Genomic DNA, 19,769 nt, shown 5'->3' on the forward strand with positions numbered 1-19,769 from the left:
TTCCTCAGTTTCTAGAGGTGGTGTGCTTTCCCCAATACCACCCCGCTCATTAGTGCTCTTAGACCTTTGGCTCTGGTGTCCATCTGACGTAATGAGTCGCTAGGGGGTATAATAAGCCCGGGCCCTGTTGTCAGAAGGCCGACGTTTGAGGCCTGGCCCTAACGCTTGGTCCCTTTAGCTGAGGGAGGACCAGACAGTCCCCACCTCTGTAAAAAGAGAATGATTATTAACCAGCACCCTCCAAACTCACCAAGTTGTGTTGAGGAAAGCCCTTTGTAAACCTTAAAGAAGCATGTAAAGGGGAGCCATTATAGTGATGGGGCAGAGAAGGAATGCTTGAGTGACTTATGGCCATTGAAAAAGTCTGTCTGCTGTTATGAGGAGTCTTCGGCTCTGGGAGCTGGGGCCAGACTGGAGCTGCAAGCCAGCTTTCACCACCCAGGCTGGGGCTATTTGTGGGCATGGATGTACATACATATATATGTGTGTATGCGTGCCCTACGTATATATTGTAAGTTCCTTTTTTTTTGGATGGGGTCTGGCTTGACAACACTGGTAATATTATTAATAGTAACAATAATGGGGATGACGAAGATGCTGGACATTTACAATTAGCCAAGTGCTTTAGTGCTCTCCTCACCACTGCTGCCTTTCAGAATCAATCCGCTAGCTGCCTTCAAAACCCAGTTCAAGGACCACCTCCCCGCAGTGAGGTCTTTACTGATCCCTCCAGTTGTTAATGTTTTTTAGCTCTTAAAAGAACTTTTTATCTAGTTATGGGTATATGCGTATAGATATCTATGTAGACATACACATACGTAGAATGTAAGCTCATTAAACGGAGGAACTATTTCTTTTTGTTCATTTTTGCATACACACTGGCTACTAGAAGCCTAAGGAATATTTACTGAATTGAATTAGATTTGTGAACATTATCAAATTTGTACTCAGAACAACCCCAGGAGATAGATACTGTAGGTCTTAATTCACAAATAAAGAAACCAAGGCTCAATCTAGCAAGCTTGAAATTAATAAGCACTTATCATGTGATAATCTAAGGAGGTACATGGGTGAAAGTGGGATAGTTCCTGTTCTCAGTAAGTTTACATTCTAGTGGAGGAGACATGTCCATATATATGTAAATGTGTGTGTATTTTATACACTCATCGGGATATAAAACGTGTATATGGTAATACACAAAGCAGTATCTATCTCAGTATCTATGTATGTCTTTGTATACACAGGCGCACACACGTACACACCCCACAAATATAAAGCAGACACAAAGTAACACTAGAGGGGAAAACAGTAGCAGCGGGAAAGCCCTTGTACAGAAGGAAGCATTTGACCTGAGCTTTGAAACTAGGCAATTCAAGAGGCAGAGGTGAGAAGGAAGAGCATTCTAGGCATGAGGTACAGCTGGTGCAAAAGCACAGAGATGGGAGGTGGAGGAACATGTATGAACAAGAGCAAGCAGGCCATTATGGCTAGACTGAAGAGTCCTTGGAGGGGAGTAATGTTAAAGAGATTTGGGAAGGTAGGATGGGGTAGGAAGTTAGTTTGTGAAAAACTTTAGATACCAAAGAGAAGAGTTTCTATTTGATCCTAGGGGTAATGGGGAGCCACGGGAGTTTATTGTAGGAGGAAAGGCTGACTCGGTCAGACTTACCTTGAGGAAAATCACTTTAATTTAGAGAGTATGACATTCCTGTCTATGATAACGTACAGCCAGTAAATGCTGGAGACCAGGTCTCCCTATCTACCATGTAATGATACAGCTTAATGAAACCTGCTAGGGAACAGGATGTTTTAAGTACTTGTTCAACAAGGTAAACCGCCTGTCAGTCTTATTTTTTTTTTAAATGAATACCCACTGCCAACTTCAGATACCCAACATCCAGAACAAATGTCATTTCTGAATAAGTGGTCACGTTGCCTCAGGCTCAGCACTTGGTGCTGGAAGAATGAATGACTTCAATAGATCAGTAAGGGTCACTTGCCCCAGAACTAGCGTTTGCAAGCAGAAGTCTCAAATGTTCTAGAAAAATTCATATGCATATCAAACTTTGGCTCAGATCATTGCATCGTTAACCTTTATTGATCTAGACATCATCACCTTCCTTTCTGGTCTCGCTGTGCTGGGCAGTGTTATCCTGTAGAACCTGACCTTATTTTAGCGTTTGAAGGAAGTTCCTCCCCATTAAAACTACCCACATTATCAAGACATAGCCTAATTTGTGTAGCACATGCATATAGTTTATTTTAAGTGGAATCCAAGTGTCCCTCCCTAAATCTAATCAGGGAAGATAAAATAAATTCAATTGTGTTCAGATAGGATGCATGTGAAATATCAAATAGATTATTAAAGAATCAAGGGGAGGCGGGGAGGGTCATATAGATCATAGATGTGGAGCCAGAAGAGATCCTCAGAGTCATATAGCCAAATGACCCCATGTTTAGATTAGGAAATTGAGACTGTTTTTACAATTGAGGAAACTGAGGCAGAGATTAAGTGACTAGCTCAGAGTAACCCAGATGCAAATGTGTGAGGCCAGAGTTGAACTTTCTAACCCCAGGCTTAGCTCTCCATCCACTGAAACATGAAGGGGCTTGTTTTATATCATTCTGAATGTGTAACCTGAAGTTCGGTCTCATAGCTTTTGGCAGTCTCAATGAAGGATAGAAAATGGGAAGTATAGTGGGACCTGAATTTTAAAAATCCTGTAAGAGCAATTAGTATAGAAATCCTTTAATAATTTTTAAAAATCCTTGTTTTCATCACATAATGCCAATTTCAACTCTTTTGTGCTTTACTGGATGACTTTTGTAAGCTTACTGGTCCCCAAAAATCTGGTAGTAAGACTCTCCCAACTAAGTTAGCCTAGACTTCTGCTAATATACATACATACATACATACATACATACATACATATATATATATATATATATATGTATGTGTATGTATCTGTCATCTGTAGGAGGCTGTGTGGGGCAGTGGGAAGAATGTTGGATTGGGAATCTGGTCCGTTCATTTGTTTTCAGTTGTGTCTGACTCTTCATGACCCATTTGGGGTTTTCTTGACAGAGATACTGGAGTGGTTTGCCATTTCCTTCTTCAGCTCATTTTCCAGATAAGGAAACTGAGGCAAACAGGGTGAAGTGACTTGCCCAGAGTCCCACATCTAATAAGTGTCTGAGGCCAGACTTGAACTCAGGAAGATGAGTTATCCTGATTCCAAGTCCAGGGCTCTATCCTCTATGCCACCTAGCTGCCCCTTGGAATCAAAGGACCTAGATGAAACCCCAGCTCTGCTACTTCCACCTGAGTGACCTTGGGACTCAGTTTCCTCATCTGTAAAATGCAGAGGTTGAACTAAATGACTTTTAAGATCCCTTCCAGTTCTTAACTCTGTGAACCTATGATCCTATGCTCTGAGTTCAGATCCCAATTCTGCCACTCGCTTGGCACAGAGACAGCTGGATTAGAGGCTGGACCTAGAGTCTGGAAGACTTGAGTTCATATTCAGCCTCAGATGCTTATCCTCAGATGTGTGACCCTGGGCACAATTCCTTAATCTCTGTCTGGCTCAGTTTTCTCATCTGTAAAATGGGGATAATAATAGCCCCTATTCCCTAGGGTTGCTGTGAGGTTCGAATGAGATAAAATTTGTAAAGTGATTTTCAAACCTTAAGGCACAACAGTCTCATCATCATTATCATTTACTGGCCTTGGGCAAGCTGCATAACCTCTGTGAGTCTCAATTTCCCCATCTGTAACATGAAGGGGTTGAATAAACCCTCTCAAGCTGCTTCTCACTCCAAGTCTTTGAGCCTGTCATGACTAGATCCATCCTCAAATCCTTTCCAGGGCAATGGGACTTCTCAGAGATTTCGCTCCCCAGGTAGAGCCCTAGAGTACTCTGGGTCATCTCCTTACCCTCGGTGAGACCATGAAGCAGAACCTTCCAAGGAGGCAGATAGGAGAAAGCAAGGCAAGAGGAAATGGGAGAAAAATAATGAGAGGATGAAAGGAAACTTTTTGTAAAGTCCTCTTTCCCGAATTGATTAATTTCAGTGAGTACTAACACTGATATTTCCTCTAGTCACCTGTTAAGCAAGCAGGAGGAGGACCCGTCTTCACTGGCGAGTGGCCCAGGCTGAAGGAGCCAGGGCAGTCTTGAGCAGTGCACTCTTAGAAAGCGGCCTCGCTGTCTAGCTGGTGGCCTAACCTAAGCCAGCCTGCTTAAATCAGAAAAGGCATGATCGCTGACATCTCCATGCAGCTGGGGAATAAGGTGGCATTTTGGAATGTCTCCGCATTATCTTTGAGCTCTTATCAGCTCCTTTCCTTTCACTGGAGACCTTGCAATTTGAATAGCTCTTTGCAGGTAGAGACTAATGGTTGAGAAGATAATAAATAAGTAATGAGGTCATTTATAATCAGGCACTTGGGAAATATTACTGATTCCTGGTAATTAACAGAGAAAACTCGAAGTCCTCAGCTAGAGACTTTTTTCATTTCTTATATGCAGATAATGCAAGGTCAGCTATGACACTGGACAACATGATTTGATGTGACTGCTGAGTGAAGACACACTCCTTTTTTTTTTCTTTTTGGGGCAGAATTTTTCCTATTTTTGTCCCACAGAGGCAGTTAGTTCTCTCTGTGAAATGGAAGCATTCACCACTTGCCTTGCATAACTTTTCATTCAAACATTCCACAGATACTTACTGAGCGGCTGGTGTGTGCCGAAGGACAGGGCTAGGTGCCTCCTCTTTTAAAAGGGGCCCAAGCTGCAAGTCTGCATGCCTGGGAGAGCAGCCCGTTGCCTCTAGGGGCAAACAGAAGAACAGAAAGAAGGGGGGGGAAGCAAGGCCTGACCCGGGGACCCCCTGATGGCTAACGTGGCAGCAGCATCTGCTCCAGCCATACCCAAACAAGCAGGACAGCAGGGGTTCTGGAATCATTCTCCACTGGAGTTCAGCATGTGAGGCTAGTGACGCCACATGCTCTGCTCTGCATAAGAGTTGTGGATGATTTTGTGGGTTCAGTCTGATTTTTATTTTCTTTCTCCATTATCCTTATACAAAAATGTAGATGCAGCCTCTGGAACACCTGTTTCCTCTGTGATGATACATCTACATTGTTCAAGATGCTAAGCTGTAGAAGTTGAGAATCTCCAGGTTCATGTAGATCACCAGGCAGGGGTCAAGGGCAGGCAAGACAAAGCACATATGCTCCAGACTGGTCAACATAGCTAATGATGGTCCTTGGGGGCCAGACGTGGGGGCAGGAATTTTTTCATAAAGACAGGATGATCATAGGGTGAGAAGATGGAACCAGACAGGAGGCCACTGAATGAACACACTAAAATAATCCATGATGAATTCTCATTGTGGATGAAGTTTATGAAATGTCAAGAAAAGACCAATTCATTTGGGGGTTTTTATAACTTGCTGAAAGCAGACCAGCAATGAATGCCTTTAATTTATTCCCCCACCTTTTTTTTTTCTTTCTCCCTCTTCTAAGCCCCAGAAGAAGAAGGAGGAAAACCTTTCCAGTGCCCGATATGTGGTTTGGTTATAAAACGGAAGAGTTACTGGAAGAGGCACATGGTGATTCACACCGGTTTAAAAAGTCACCAGTGCCCTCTCTGTCCATTCCGGTGTGCCCGCAAGGACAATCTCAAATCCCATATGAAGGTAAGCCCTCCCTTACTAGGACCACAGGGTGGGGGAGATGTGGGGGATGTCCCCAAGAACACACATGCATCAGATCATCTATGACAGATTAACCATGTTTGTTGTTGTTCAGTTGTTTCAGCCATGTCTGTTTCTTCATGACCTTTTCTTGGCAAAAATGCTGAAGTGATTTGCCATTTCCTTCTCCAGCTCATTTTAGGGATGAAGAAACTGAGACAAACAGGGTTAAGTGACTTGTCCAAGGTCACATAGCTAGTAAGTGTCTAAGGCCAGATTTGAACTCAAGTTGATAAATCTTCCTGACTCCAGGCCTGGCATCTAAGGAATCCTCTGAGGCATCTGAGGAGTCTTTTTTTTTTTTTACCTTAATAGTATTTTTTTTTTCTAATTACATATAAGGATAGTTTTCAGCATTCATTTTTGTAAAATTTTGAGTTCCAAATTTTCTCCCCCCCCTCCCCAAGACAGCAAGCAATCTGATACAGGTTATACATGCATAATCATGTTAAACATATTTCCACATTAGTCATGTTGTGAAAGAAGAATCAGAACAAAAAGGAAAGATCACGAATAAGAAAAAAACAAACCAAAAAAAAAGTGACAATAGTATGCTTCGATCTGCATTCAAACTCCATAGTTCTTTCTCTGGATGTGGTTAGCATTTTCTATCTCGAGTATTTTGAAATTGTCTTGGATCATTGTATTGCTGAGAAGAACAAAGTCTATCATAGTTAATCATGGCACAATGTTGCTGTTACTGTATACAATGTTCTCCTGGTTCTGCTCACTTCACTTGGTATCAGTTCATGTAAGTCTTTCTTTCCAGGTTTTTCTGAAATCCATGAGAAGTCTTTTCTTATGAGACTGTATTAGTTTGCTTTCCTTGCTGTTGGAAGTGAGCTTCCCTAATGGTCAGAGATACCTTTGGGATCCATTAGTAACCACCATCACAACCAACATTTCTCAGATGCCCTGGGTGCACAGTTTGGATAAGTTGCTCCCTCAAGTTGCTCATGGTCTAGTAGAATTTGTCTAGTCACAAGGTATTAGTGTTTCTGTTATGGTGCCCATGGTGAGGCTACAGAGAACTGAATTCGGTCCTGTTCTATTCAGGTACATGATTTAGAAAGGCTAGTTAAATAGACAGTTCAATCTAACATAAATCGTTCATGATCCTGGTGATAATGATTATTCCTTAGTAGTGGGGATATGGTTGAAAAATTCAGTCTAATTAAACTGGAAAGGAATGTTGTCGATTACATTAATTTTCTGGATATCTCAAAGATGTAAAGAGCCCTGGACCAAGAATACAGAAACCTGGGTTCTAATTCCAGCCAAAATTCCTTTATCTTTGAGCCTGAGTTTCCTAAAAATAAAAGGCAAGAGAAGGGATGATCTCTGAGAGTCTTTCTGGATCCTTTATTGCCAGAAAACCTCTGTTTCAGATTTTCTTGTTGAATGTCTTTCTTAAATCCATTAATCTACTGCCCTGCCTCAGTAAGCATAGTATATTAGAATATAAAGAAATCATTGATGTAAGGTACAGCAGGATCTTAGAATGATGACCCTGAATACTAGGGGTCATTGTTCTAACACCAGAGCTATGAAAGGGACTGACAATGAGGCTGAATGGGTACTGACCCTATGATATGTGGGGGCATTGTAGGCACAGTTTACCTGACTGTTAGTCAAGCATTTGACAGGCCTTTGGTGGACTGCCATAGTAAAGTTCGGTAGATTTGGAAAGGGATGAGTTGCTAGATTCGAAGTTTCAATGTTAATGGTTTAACACCAGCTTGGGAGGAGGTCTTCAGTGAAGTTTCGAAGGTACCCATTATTGTCCTATGCTATTTAACAATTTTAACAGTGACTTAGATGAAAGCATAGATGGCAGGCTTATCAGATTTGCCCATAATACCCAACTTGGAAGCATAGCTAATGGATAGATGACAGAGGCAAGGTCTAGAAAGATCTTGACAAATACAAGATGGAGGAGTCACGGTTAGAAAACAGTTCTGCAGAAAAATCATCTGGGTTTAGTGAACTGTTGGCTCAACGTTGGTCAATAATATGATAATACAGCCCAAAAAAGTTAATTTGATTGTACTCTATGTTAATAATAAGGTCATAACATCCAGGACTCAGGTGGTGATATTCCTACTGGTCAGACCATATATGGAGCAGGACATTCACATTTTATAAAGAACGTTGATAAATATGTCTGAATACCTGTCAGAGGAAGGCAGGATGTCACAGGCCTCAAGAACATGCTGTTTGAGGATTGGTTAGAGGAAGAATTCCAGGAGCGTCTAAGATCCTTGGTGGTAGGACCCATTCTTTTTTTTTTTTTTAATGTCCCTAATACCTGAGATGGTACTGGGCACATAGTAGGTGACTAATACCTTTGAAATAGAATTTAATCAAACCTAATTTGTATGCCCTAGAAAAGAGAAGACTTAGGGAGACGAGGCATGAGAACTGTTTTCAAATATCATAAGGGTTTTCATGTGAAAGAGAGGATAGTCTTGTCCTCCTTGGCCCCAGACAGCCGAACAGTGAGCAGTGTATGAAAGTTGTCAAGGGGCAGATGTAGGTTTGACACAAGGCAAAAACTTCCTGACCCATAGAACTGCCCAAAGGCATAATGGGCTGCCTTGGGAAGGCGTGGGATCCTACTTCACTTTAGCCCATTATCTGGTCTGTTTTAGAGGGAATTCTAGCCTAGGTGCAGTGTTCCACTGAGTCAGGGCTTTGATGCCTGGGGTCTGGGGACCCCTAAAGTGTCGGTAGATAGATTTCAGTGGGTTTGGGAACTTGGATGGGAGAACAAAACAACATCTTTGTTTTTGCTAACCTCTAACTGAAATTTAACATTTACTTCAATTATTTAAAAACATTATTCCAAGAAGGGGTCCATAAGCTTCACCTGACCACCAAGGGGGTCTGGGATGCCAAAGAGGTTAAGACTCCCTGCACTAGACAGTGTCTGAGATCTCTTCCAACCCTGGGATTCTGAAATTTTGTAATGTACGCTGGAAGCTGTTGTTCTAAGAACTGAACTCCAAATGTGAGCTTGGTTTTTTAACTCTTCTTTTCTAAAAGTGAGGTGTTCTTCCCCTCTTGCATTTGGTTAATAGAAGGCTCTGAATGGAAGTTGACTTGTACTATACTTCGTGGTCTAGATCCCCCTCCCTCTTCAAAGCAATAGAACTCAGATTTTAAACCTGCACAGTGAGGATTGAATTAGAAAGAACTGGCTTGCAGGAAGTTCCTGTTATCACAAAAACTCCTTTTAGATACTGTATAGTATGTTGTGCTTAGAAGTGGGATCTAGCTAATTTAAAGCATTGGTTAAGCAGGAAGCTTGACTCTGGCCCAGCAACCTGAGTGCCTTGCCTCAGCTCAAGGTCACTTAACCAGCCTATTTTTAAAGCTGTAGTTTTAAAGGAAAGGACTATTGACCCTGAAAGTAGATAGAGGAAGATGTGTTGGATGCCTTGATGATCCGAGACAGACTTTAGGCTACGGCTGAGTTGCAGCTGAGAGCGGCAGGGTCTGTGTGGGTCATGGGGACTCAGAATGCTCCCAGAACAAATCAATAACCGGTACAATAAAGCAGTTGGGTGAAACTACTAGTTTATTTAAACTCATGGTCCCTTAACCTGTTAGGCTACAGCTCATTTAGGCTTCTGGTGAGTGGACATGGAAATTTACCTTCACAAAATGGAACACTTCCCTTCCTCTGCCTTCTATCCCTCTCCTGGCCAGCTTTTGAAGTATATTTAGTAATATTTCTAGTTTTCTTGGGGTTATTTCCTATCTTCATTAAATGTTTTTACAACCTTCCTAGATAAATGGGTCAGAGGGAAGCGACTTCATAGTCTCCTAAGTTAAAGCTGAACCCAATAAAGGGAGAGCTGCAGAGATAATCCTAGTTAAATATATACATATACACAGATATACATATATGTGTATATATATAAACATATATTTCTATATATACATGTACACACATGCATACACAACCCCATAGGCATATAAATATGCACACACATGCATACACAAGCACACACGTATACACACATGTATATACACATATATACACTATATATTTGGGTGTATATATATATATATAATGTGTATGTATGTGTGTATACATCAAGCTAAGGTTTGAAAAGTCGCAGGCTCAGATTATCTCATTTTACCCTCACAGCACCCCTCAGAAATAGAGGAACTATTTTTAACCCTCACTTTGCAGATGAAGGAACTAAGACAAAGAAAGAGTAAGTCCTATTGTGTCTGCTAGAGTCTGAGGCAGGATTAGAACTCACATCTCTGACTCCAGTGCCCCAGCTACTGTTTCATGCTATTGTTTGGTATAATAGAAAGAGTGCTGAACTAAAATTCGGAAGTCTTGGGTTCTAGACTTAGCTCTGTCTCTAAACTGACTGTGTGACCCTGGGTAAGTAATTTTATTCCTCTGGGTCTCTGTTTCCTGTAAATCTATAAAATGAGGGTAAGGACCGTGCTTACTTCCCAGAGAGGTTGTGCAGATCATGTTGTGAGATAATGTGTGTCAAGCATTTTGTAAATCCTAAAACACCATATGAGCATCAGTTGTTATTCCTGGTGTTGTTAGTACAACTTCATCGTCCCATAGTCCAGAACACATCCAGTCCCCTTCCATGGTATGGCTCTTCAGGTACCTGAAGACAGACAGCTTTTATGCCCAAGCAAGTCACAGTCACTTAACCTCTCTGTGTGTCAGTTTTCCTCACTGGTAAAACGAGGCACTTGGGTTAGATGATCTCTGAGGTCACTTTCAACCTTGCCACAGTATGAGTCTCTGGCCATAGCGGCTGAAAGCTCTGAAGCCCTATCTTGGCCGGGAGGTGGACTCATTGATTGCAGAGGTCTCTCTTGTTCCTAACCCCTTTTGATGTATGGTATTTGCTGTTCAGAAAAATGACCAGCACACTGAAGAAAGGAAAAGGGGGCTGTACGTTTTGAGTCAGAAGGAAGAAAAGATTTTAGGCAGGCTCTGCTTTGCAGCGACAGGCCCAGAGAGCTTTAGAAGCAATGAGATATCCCTTTAAGTTCAAGGCCAAACATGACATGGGATCCCGGACCTCCCCCTCATCTTCCCCCCCCCCCACCTCTCCCCACTTTGGGAAAAAGTTCTATTCAGCTAGCACCTACTTATTGGGTGACAGGTCTAGGCCAGGTGATGGAGCTGCAAAGAGCCCTCCAAGAGCTTGTCTTCTGTGGAGGGGGGCTTGAGGAGAGAAATCCATGTACACAGTGAAGTTAATACAATTTAATTTAATTTTTTAATTAATTTTTTTGGAGGGGGGAAGGAAGGGCCATTGGGGTTAAGTGACTTGCCCAAGGTCACACAGCTAGTAAGTGTCAGGTGTCTGAGGCTGGATTTGAACTCAGGTCCTCCTGACTCCAGGGCTAGTGCTCTACTCACTGCACCACCTAGCTGCCCCACAGTGAAGTTAATACAGTCATTTCAAGAGGTAATGGGAGACTTAATAGGCAAGGAGCAGGCAGTTCAGAAAGTCAAAGCAGTGTCAATTGGTTTTTCTTCACACTTTTAAGAAGGTGTACCCTTTGTCAAATAATTAAATGAGTGCTTTTTTTTTTTTACATCAATGACACTTCCTCTCCCCCAATAGAACCCTCCCTGGAACAGGGGTACATCTAAGCATCACAGATGGTATGCCTCATTCCACATCTGTAGTCCTCCACCTCTCCACTGAAAGGGCAGATTTTTACCAACAGTTCACTGAAGTCATAATAAGTCATACAATCATTTATTTCCCAAGCCTAAATAGAGGAGGAACAAATCACAGCGTATACTTATGAAACTCCAGAGCCCATTTTTAGAAAATGCATGTCCTCTGGCTATTTTTTTTTTTGGAAGTCCAGACTTCCAAACACGCAGCAGCTCAATATTGTTTCCTCTCAACTAGAAGCTGATTTCGGAGCTCTGTTCCTGGATTAGCTCACTTCTCTTTTTCTCTCCTCCGGACACTGCTGAAATGGAATCTGCCCCACTGGGCACTCCCCTGGGGGCTGGAAGCTTTCTGTAGGCTGACCTTTAACCACTTCGGTTCAGGGCATGATTCTAGCAGCCTTTGTCAGATGCCTTTGGGGGGCGGTACCATGGGGCCTCCGGAGAGGATGGTTCAGCAAGAATGGGGTGGAGGAAATTGAATTGGATTCTCAAGACGTTGTTAGACACCAAATGGAAATTATCGGGATTTAGAACTCATTGTCATAAAATAAAAGAGAGATGGTATTAACATCCTCTGACAGATGCTGCTGCCCCTCCCACAAAGAAAAGGCGTGGGGGGTTTGAAAAAGTCTGCCATTTAATTAGCAGAGCATTGCTACTACTGGTGATGGCTGTTCATGTGGCTATTTCTGTTATTAAACTCCTGTTTGGGGGAACTTGGGCGTCCTCCGTTGTTTTTTTCCAAAAGCCACAGTGGGGTGCTGTAGCGACAGGATCTCACCATTAACTTTTAATTCCTTTGCTTTTGTTGGTCATTTAACATTATTTAAAAGTATGTTTTGGCTGGTGAATAATGCTTTTGGACTGCATTCAGAATGTGTAAACAGCTGTAGTAAAACTTGCTCTCTTGGAAAGAAAATCTCTGCAGAGGGGCCAGGTAGCAGAGTGGGTTAATGAATGAGCCTTTAACCTTTGCAAACCCGAGTTCAAATCCCTTTTGCTCAGAAATTTAAAAAAAAGAAAAAAGAGGTAGGGTGTTATTTTTTTTTTTTGCATTCCAATCTGTTGCTTGTTTGTCCAGATCACACAACTCCCCAAACATTTTGGCCCAATTCTCCACGATTGGCAGTTTCTGCTCAAGGGAGGGCCAGTACTGAAATAGCAAGGGTGTTACAGGTCAGGACTGAAGTACATTGGCAAAGATGAATGGGGGAGCTTACAAGCTTACATAGCACCTGCCAGCATTAAGCCTGGCTCAGGCCAATGCAATTATTTCCTCACTTTCTCAAGCACTAAATTTGTCTAGGACAGGAGGGGGAGAAAGTTCCCTGGAACCTCTGCAGGTAGTGTGCATGGTGGATTAGAATCAGATGCAGCGTTCTGCATTCTCTTCCTATGCCACACATTGGAGTCTGAGGCTTAGTTATACTCCATTTGGAAAAGTCCACTTCTGTGAGAGATTTAAAAGAAATAGGCAGAGACAGACTCTGAGTCAGAAATCCCAGCTTCTAAGTTCCATTCTACATGGATTTTTGTGTGTGTGATTTTGGTGTAAAACACTGACGTTTGTGGCTGAATTTCTCCTTCGTTGAAATGGGATTATTTCTGACATCCCTTTCCCTGCTTTTTCTTGTCCCTTCCTCACTCCTTCCTTCCTTCTCTCCCTCTCTCCCTTTCTTCCTCCTTCCCTCCTTTTTATCCTTCCTTCCTTCCCTCCCTTTTTCCATCCTTACCGCTCTCCCTCCCTTTTTCCTTCCTTCCTTCTTTCCTTCCTTCCTTCCTTCCTCTCTCCCTTCCTCACTTCCTTCCTCTCTCCCTTCCTTCTTTCCCTTCTTTCCTTCCCTCCCTCCATCTTTTTCCTCTCCTCTCCTCTCCTTTCCTCTCCTCCCTTTCTTCCTTCTTTCCTTCCTTCCTTCCCTCCCTTCTCTTCCTTTCTTCCTCCAACTAGAGAAATCAAGGTATGGAAAATTCCTCCATAGGGACTGCAGATTGGTACCTAATGGGTGACTTGTAGTCTCCCAGAACTGCCTGGGACACCAAATGATTGACCATGGTCATACACATCAGTTGGTACTTGAACCCAGGCATTCCTGACTCCTGGGCTCCCCTCTCTATCCTCTGTACTATGTTGCTTCTCACTTCTATATCCTTCAAAGTTGTGATAAATCATAGGCTCAGAGATTTAAGATGGAAGGCCATCTACTCCAATCCCTCATTTTACATGTGAGGAAATTAAGACCCTGAAGAAACTGAGGCCCAATGAGGTTAAGTAGCTTACCCACTTCATTTCCTTGTAGACTGCTTTAAGATCATTCATCATGTAACCCAGATCTCTGATTTTATTTTAGTTTATTTAAAGTTTAATTGATCCTTATTGCTTTCGCATCACATATATTTTCAATAAATTCCTTTCCCTCAGCTACAGTGATCATTCCCTTGTAACAAAAATTTTAAATTTATTGACTTTACGGAAGAAGAAACTGAGTCCCAGAGACATAAAGTGACTTGCCTGTGGTATCATGACTAGCTAGGAGAGAAAGGGGTCTAGAACCCAGCCCTCTTAACTCTTGGTCCAATACTGTTAGCTATGAGCAGTGTTTTGAAAATTGATGGGACTTTCTTTGCAAAGTGCACATAAGTCTCTGGGTGAAAGGTGTTTCATAAATGCAAAGTATTATTGTTGTCAGGAAAATTAATTGACAAGGTACCTATGCTGACCCTGGTTAATTATTATGTAAATTGGATAGTTTGTTGGGTTTATGATTATTTATTGCTCTAAGATTACCAGCTGGGATTAGTTGCTTAGAGGGGAGGTAGATCCTGCCAAAAAATGGTGGGAGCTTGGATTTAAAACTGTAAGGAGCCTTAGAAGTAGTTTAGTCCCATTTCCTCATGTTACAGATGAGGTACTTGCCCAAGGCCACATAGTGGCAGACTGGTCTTTAAGCCAGAGTGATGTTCTGTCTTCCTTAATTAGGTGATAGGGGGTGTTGGAGATAGAAGACGTGAATTCAAATCTCACTTCTGGTGTTACTAATCTGTACGACCTTGAATAAGACTCTTAGCCTCTCTGGGCCTCAGTTTCCTCATCTGAAAATTGAATAGGTTGAATTAGATATGCTATCTGAGGTCACATTCACCTCTAAATCTATGATTCTATGAACCCGGGCCACTGGATTTCAAATCCAGAGCCTTTGCCACTATTCCACGATGCTTCTAGGGCAGCTAGGTGGCTCAGTGGATAGAACACTGGGGGTGGAGTCATTAGGTCCTGAGTTCAAATCTAACCTGAGACACTGAGTAGCTGTGTGACCCCCTAAGCAAGTCAGTTAATCTGATTGCCTCAGTTTCCTCATCTGTAAAATGAGCTGGAAAAGGAAATGGCAAACCACTCAAGTATCTTCACCAAGAAAACCCCAAATGGGTCCATGAAGAGTTGGACATGACTGAAATGACTGAATGACAACATAATGCTTTTCCTAATGAATTGTCCGCTGAAAAATTATCTTGATTGTATGAATGAGCTCCATGCCTTCTATGGGCTCACTTTATTGCCCTTCTTTTGAAGATCACAGCTATGACATGTTTCAGGTTTTTATCTTCCTGATTCTGTTGCTTGTATTGTAGAAGAACATTTTGTAGATGTTTTGGAAATATGTAATGAGACCTAGCTTATAAATGTGTCATGGGTGTTCCTCCCTCTCCTGCCCCCTGAACCCCCCCACCCCACCCCACCCACCCATTCCTTAGGTTCATCAACACCAGGACCGAGGCGAGACCTTCCAGTGCCAGCTGTGTCCTTTTACTTCCTCCCGTCACTTTAGCCTGAAGCTCCACATGCGATGCCATCAGCACTTCCTGAGGACAGAAGCCAAGGTGAAGGAGGAGATCCCAGAAACAGACGTGAAGGGGTCCCCGCAGCTCAGTGAGAGTGCCTGTCTGGGACAGCAAAGAGAAGGAGCAGGCCCGGAGTTAGTAGGGACTCCAGTCATGTCTAGAACTCCAGAAAGGACTAGCCAGAGCAGTACTGGTATTCCACCTTTGTTGGTCAAAGAAGAGCCCAAGGAAGATAATGGCCTGTCCCCTTCTTTTACCCTGAACATTGCCGATAGACCCATGAACAACACAAAATTGAAAGACACCTCAGACTACGTAGCCAACACCGCATCAGCGTTGTTCAGCCAAGACATCTCCGTGAAGATGGCGTCGGACTTTCTCATGAAGCTGTCAGGTAATTGAGTAGGGTTTCTCTCTTCCTGCCTCCTTTCTTGTTCTGCCTCTGAGATACATCTATCTCCTCCCTTCTATGTGCTCCAATTGTTTGGGTCTAGTCAGTTAATGAAAGGGTTCGGATTTTTTTTTCATTTTTCTTTCCTTTTTGCATGTTCTTTATCTGTGTTTTGTGTGTATGTGTGTGTGTGTGTGTGTGTGTGTGTGTGTGTGTGTGTGTGTGTGTGTTTAAGGTGATCATAATGACATTGGGAGCCAAAGCTTTGCCTTGGTCCCTTGCCAGAAGCTCATTGTGACCTTGGGTTTCCCATTTACCTTCTCCCTGCTCTGGGTTCTGTAAAATGCCTGGGTGGAATGTATCTGATTTCATCTGTTCTTTGCTATCTCAGTTTTAAAGGCATCTTAGGACAAAGAAACACAGATTAGCATTAGGTAGTGTAGATTTTTTTTTTAAATGTGAGTACACCACAAAGGTTTCCAAAGAAATTCTGAAAGTACATTACTCTTTTTCATTGACTCCCAGAGCCTGCAGCAAATTATACAAGGGTTTCTTTTTCTCTTTGTCACCATCTTTTTTCTCCTTCAGCCTGTTTTGTGATTATTCAGAGGTTAAGCAATGGTACCAAGATTGGGAGAGGGGAATGTTTTTGCTGACTACATTGTTGGTTCGACAGGGCATGTGGTCAGGTTGCATGGCAGCTTACGAAGTTTTTTTGAAGTAGGATTTTAAATTTTAAAGGCAATGTGAAGGGTGGGGAAAAGTCGGTTGAGAATTGGTTCTGTCTTTCAGTGAAGATGGCAGTCCCCAAGATGATTTCCAAATGCCATTTCAACTCTTTGGAGATTGACAATACCCTTTTAAATGGAGAATAATTGGTCACCGCCTTCCGTTAGGGGGGATGCGAGTTGCATTTTACTAAATGTCATTGCCGGGTGAATTTGAGGTTCAGTTTCACCTGCTCATCCCTTTGCTCAGTGAGACTTCAGTCAGATCTTGTCCTCATGGCTCCTAATCTTTGCTCCTCAGGGGAGTGATGAGACTGCCCTGGAAGGGTAGGAAGGAATTCCTAGAAGAAATGAGAAGATGTGGTAAATGGAGTAATAAGTGTTGAAGAAATTAACTGAAGGCAGGAAGTGGGGGAAGAAGGTAGAAGTTAGTGCAAAAGCCTAGTAGATTTTAGGACCATCCTACCTTGAGGTTAATGGTGCCATAGGAGATTAATTTTATCTGTTTGGAGTCATTTAACATCATAAAAATTTCTCATGGAGTTAAAAAAAATTGTACTGTTTAAAAGGCTATGTTCTTTTAATTCATCCAGATTTGAAAAGGGGAGTATCTTTTTTGGGGGGAGGGGGCAGGGTGTGGCACCTGTACTTGGGATTTCATCAGTGTTTGTATAGAAGTTCACTCCGCTGATGTGGATCACCACTTTGCCATAAGTTACTGTTAGTTGTCTGGGACACTGAGAGCTTAAGTACTCATAAGCATGCAGCTAGTATGTGTCAGGGGAAGGACTTGAACCCAGGTCTTCCTTGCTCCAAGGCCAGCTTTCTAGCCAGTCTTTTATACCTTTCTTTCATAATCATCTCTGGTTATTCTGAATATCACCCACAGAAGACCCAGTTTCTTTCTTGACAGACTCACTTAATGATACATGGGAAGGGTTACACTTCTTTGGAATCCCTTAGTCTGATACCAGGGGAAAGATGTAACGGTGAATCACAGAGGTGTCAAACTCATGGCCAGAATCAGTTTAAAGTGTAATTGGGAAATGTTTAACAAGATAAATTAAAATACAATACAATATAGATAATGTTCACTTGTGGTTTTCTAAATCCATGTGCCTCCTGTTTCTATTTGAGTTTGGCACTACCGGTACAGTAGATAGGGCATCGGACTTGAAGACCTAGATCCAAATTCCCCTTCAGAAACCTGCTACTCATGAAAGTCATTTAACCTCCCTGGGTCTTAGTTTCCTCCCCTATAAATAGGGGAAGCTGGACTCTTTGATCTCTAAGGTTCCTTCAAGCTCTCAGTCTATGATTCTGATGAAACTACCTGTTTATGTGTTCAAGCTTAGAAAAAAGGCAGAATTTGCTTTTCTTAGAAGACTCCTTTGAGCCCGAGACCAAAGGTCAAGGGTGAAAAAAAGTAGGGGTGGGTAACTCCATGAAGGGCAGATTTATATTTGGGAGGCTTAATCCCTAGGAATGAAAAACCGATGCCTGGTGATGCTCACACTGAGTTCAGATGTGTTTTATTCGAAGAGGTGCAACGACGTCATGCCGTATGTGGCTCCAGACCTCTGCTGGGGCCAACAGTAGATAAGAGGGCTTGTTATGGCTGCTCGGAGCATAGACTTCAGTGTAGAGAAGCAGAAGGGGAAAAAGCCTCCTCAGAGTCAGAAGAAAGGGAGGGAAAGGGAAAGGCTGCTACCAAAACCTCTGTATCATGAGTTAATGTTTTTCAATTAGTAGCAGACTAGGAGCTGTTTACAGTTCAGCAGACTGATACTTCTTTGCTCACTGATCTATTGGCATCAGAAAACAGATACAAATATGCACTATTTATGCAAAAGACCCATGCAGTTATTTTATGGTGACTTACTAGAGGTCCAGGAACCTGACTTGTATGCACTGTTACCTAGCAACATGTTATAAAGTCACCGGGGGAGTGAGATGCATCTGTAATTTTTTTTTTTTTTGCGCATATTTGGATGTAAATGGAAACTTGGTAAATGTGGCAGTGCTACCCAAGGGAGGTGGTGTTCCTTTAAAAGGAAAGGAATATGTTTTTCTGGAGGGATTTGCATCCAGCCACATAGTTGGTGGTGCTTTGCCTCCCGATGGGGCTTTGATTGAGGTGTGGAATGCGGTGAGTGGTACCTGGCAGTTTCTGTGAATGCCTGTTTCCCAGACCAGGAGGCTAAATTTCCCTGGCCTGCTGCCTGAGTCTTCAGCTCTTCCTGCCATCAGAAGTAGTAGGCTGGTTGTTCCTTCTGCGGGGCCCCATCTCTTGGCCTCATAACGGCCCTATTGTTCTCCTGCCGAATTTTCAGCTGGGCTCCCCCAGTGCACCTGCTGCGACTCTAGGGTGCAGCTGTTTGCTCGCACGAAGTCTGTGAGTGGCTGTGCCAGTCAGACCACTGTCTGTGCAGACTGGAAAACAGTGACAAATTCAAACATGCGGATACCTACTTGTTCCATGAAAAAAGGAGGAGGGGACAAATCCAAGGGGAGAGGTTCTCTCATAGTTAGCAGTGATCTTGATCCTCGGTTTTAAATTGAAGTTAAAAACATATCACTAATGACAGTACATAAGGTTAAAATTTGTAGCATGGGAAACTGTTCCAAATTGATCCCAAACGCCCACGTTTTTAGATTTCTTGGCTTTAGTGAGAGTCCCTCTGACAAGACAAATCAAATTCCTTCCCTCAACCAGCATTAGTTCTCCTTTCTCCCACTTGGACCCACAATGAGTTCTTTTCCTCTTCATCCTCTTGCATCCCTGGAAGAGGAATGGTGTTTATCAGAACTGATGATTCTGCAGGCCTAGCTGCTCTTAATCGACCTGAGGCAGGTTACTGCCTCCCTCCCTCCCTCTCAGTTCTCTAGGTTTGGGGAAAATGTGATATGTTGGCTTGAAATAAGGGTTGGAGCCTTTGAGATTCAGATCTGTATTCCTAATTCAACACTGATATTCTGGAATCTGCCTTAGGAGTCCCAGAGCAGGGGTGAGAGCAGGGAGAGACTTGCCTCTGAGGTGAGTTGCTGGCTGGATTTAAATCGGGCCACTACCGTGGTTTTGTGCTTACCCATAAGCCACTGCTCTTTCTTGTAAAGCAATGTTTTCTTTACTAGTTCGTGGTGCTCATGTGAATGAAGGCTCTGAAGGAATCTTTCAGTGCTACTGGTATTTTCTCCTCTACTGTAAAATATTAAATAGGAAATTACATTTGAGCAGATATGGCCAACTTTGGGTATGAAAATGGACTTCATTTTCTCTATTTTGCTTGAAAATTTCCCCAACCTATCTTTTAGCTTAGAATGTTCCAAAGCTACACCATACTTGAAACAGTATCGATAGGTATGA

General features: G+C 42.6%; 1 protein-coding gene across 1 annotated transcript in view; it reads left to right on the forward strand.

Moving 5' to 3' along the window:
• ZNF827 (zinc finger protein 827) overlaps positions 1 to 19,769 on the forward strand; it is a 256,024-nt gene that overhangs the window by 51,366 nt on the left and 184,889 nt on the right. Inside the window, exons 3-4 of the mRNA XM_036764568.1 lie at positions 5,531 to 5,703; positions 15,197 to 15,677. Coding sequence (XP_036620463.1) covers positions 5,531 to 5,703; positions 15,197 to 15,677 — 654 coding nt within the window. The remainder of the gene's footprint in view (positions 1 to 5,530; positions 5,704 to 15,196; positions 15,678 to 19,769) is intronic.

Source organism: Trichosurus vulpecula, chromosome 6 (genome assembly GCF_011100635.1).
Source record: "Trichosurus vulpecula isolate mTriVul1 chromosome 6, mTriVul1.pri, whole genome shotgun sequence".
In the NCBI taxonomy this organism is placed as follows: domain Eukaryota; kingdom Metazoa; phylum Chordata; class Mammalia; order Diprotodontia; family Phalangeridae; genus Trichosurus; species Trichosurus vulpecula.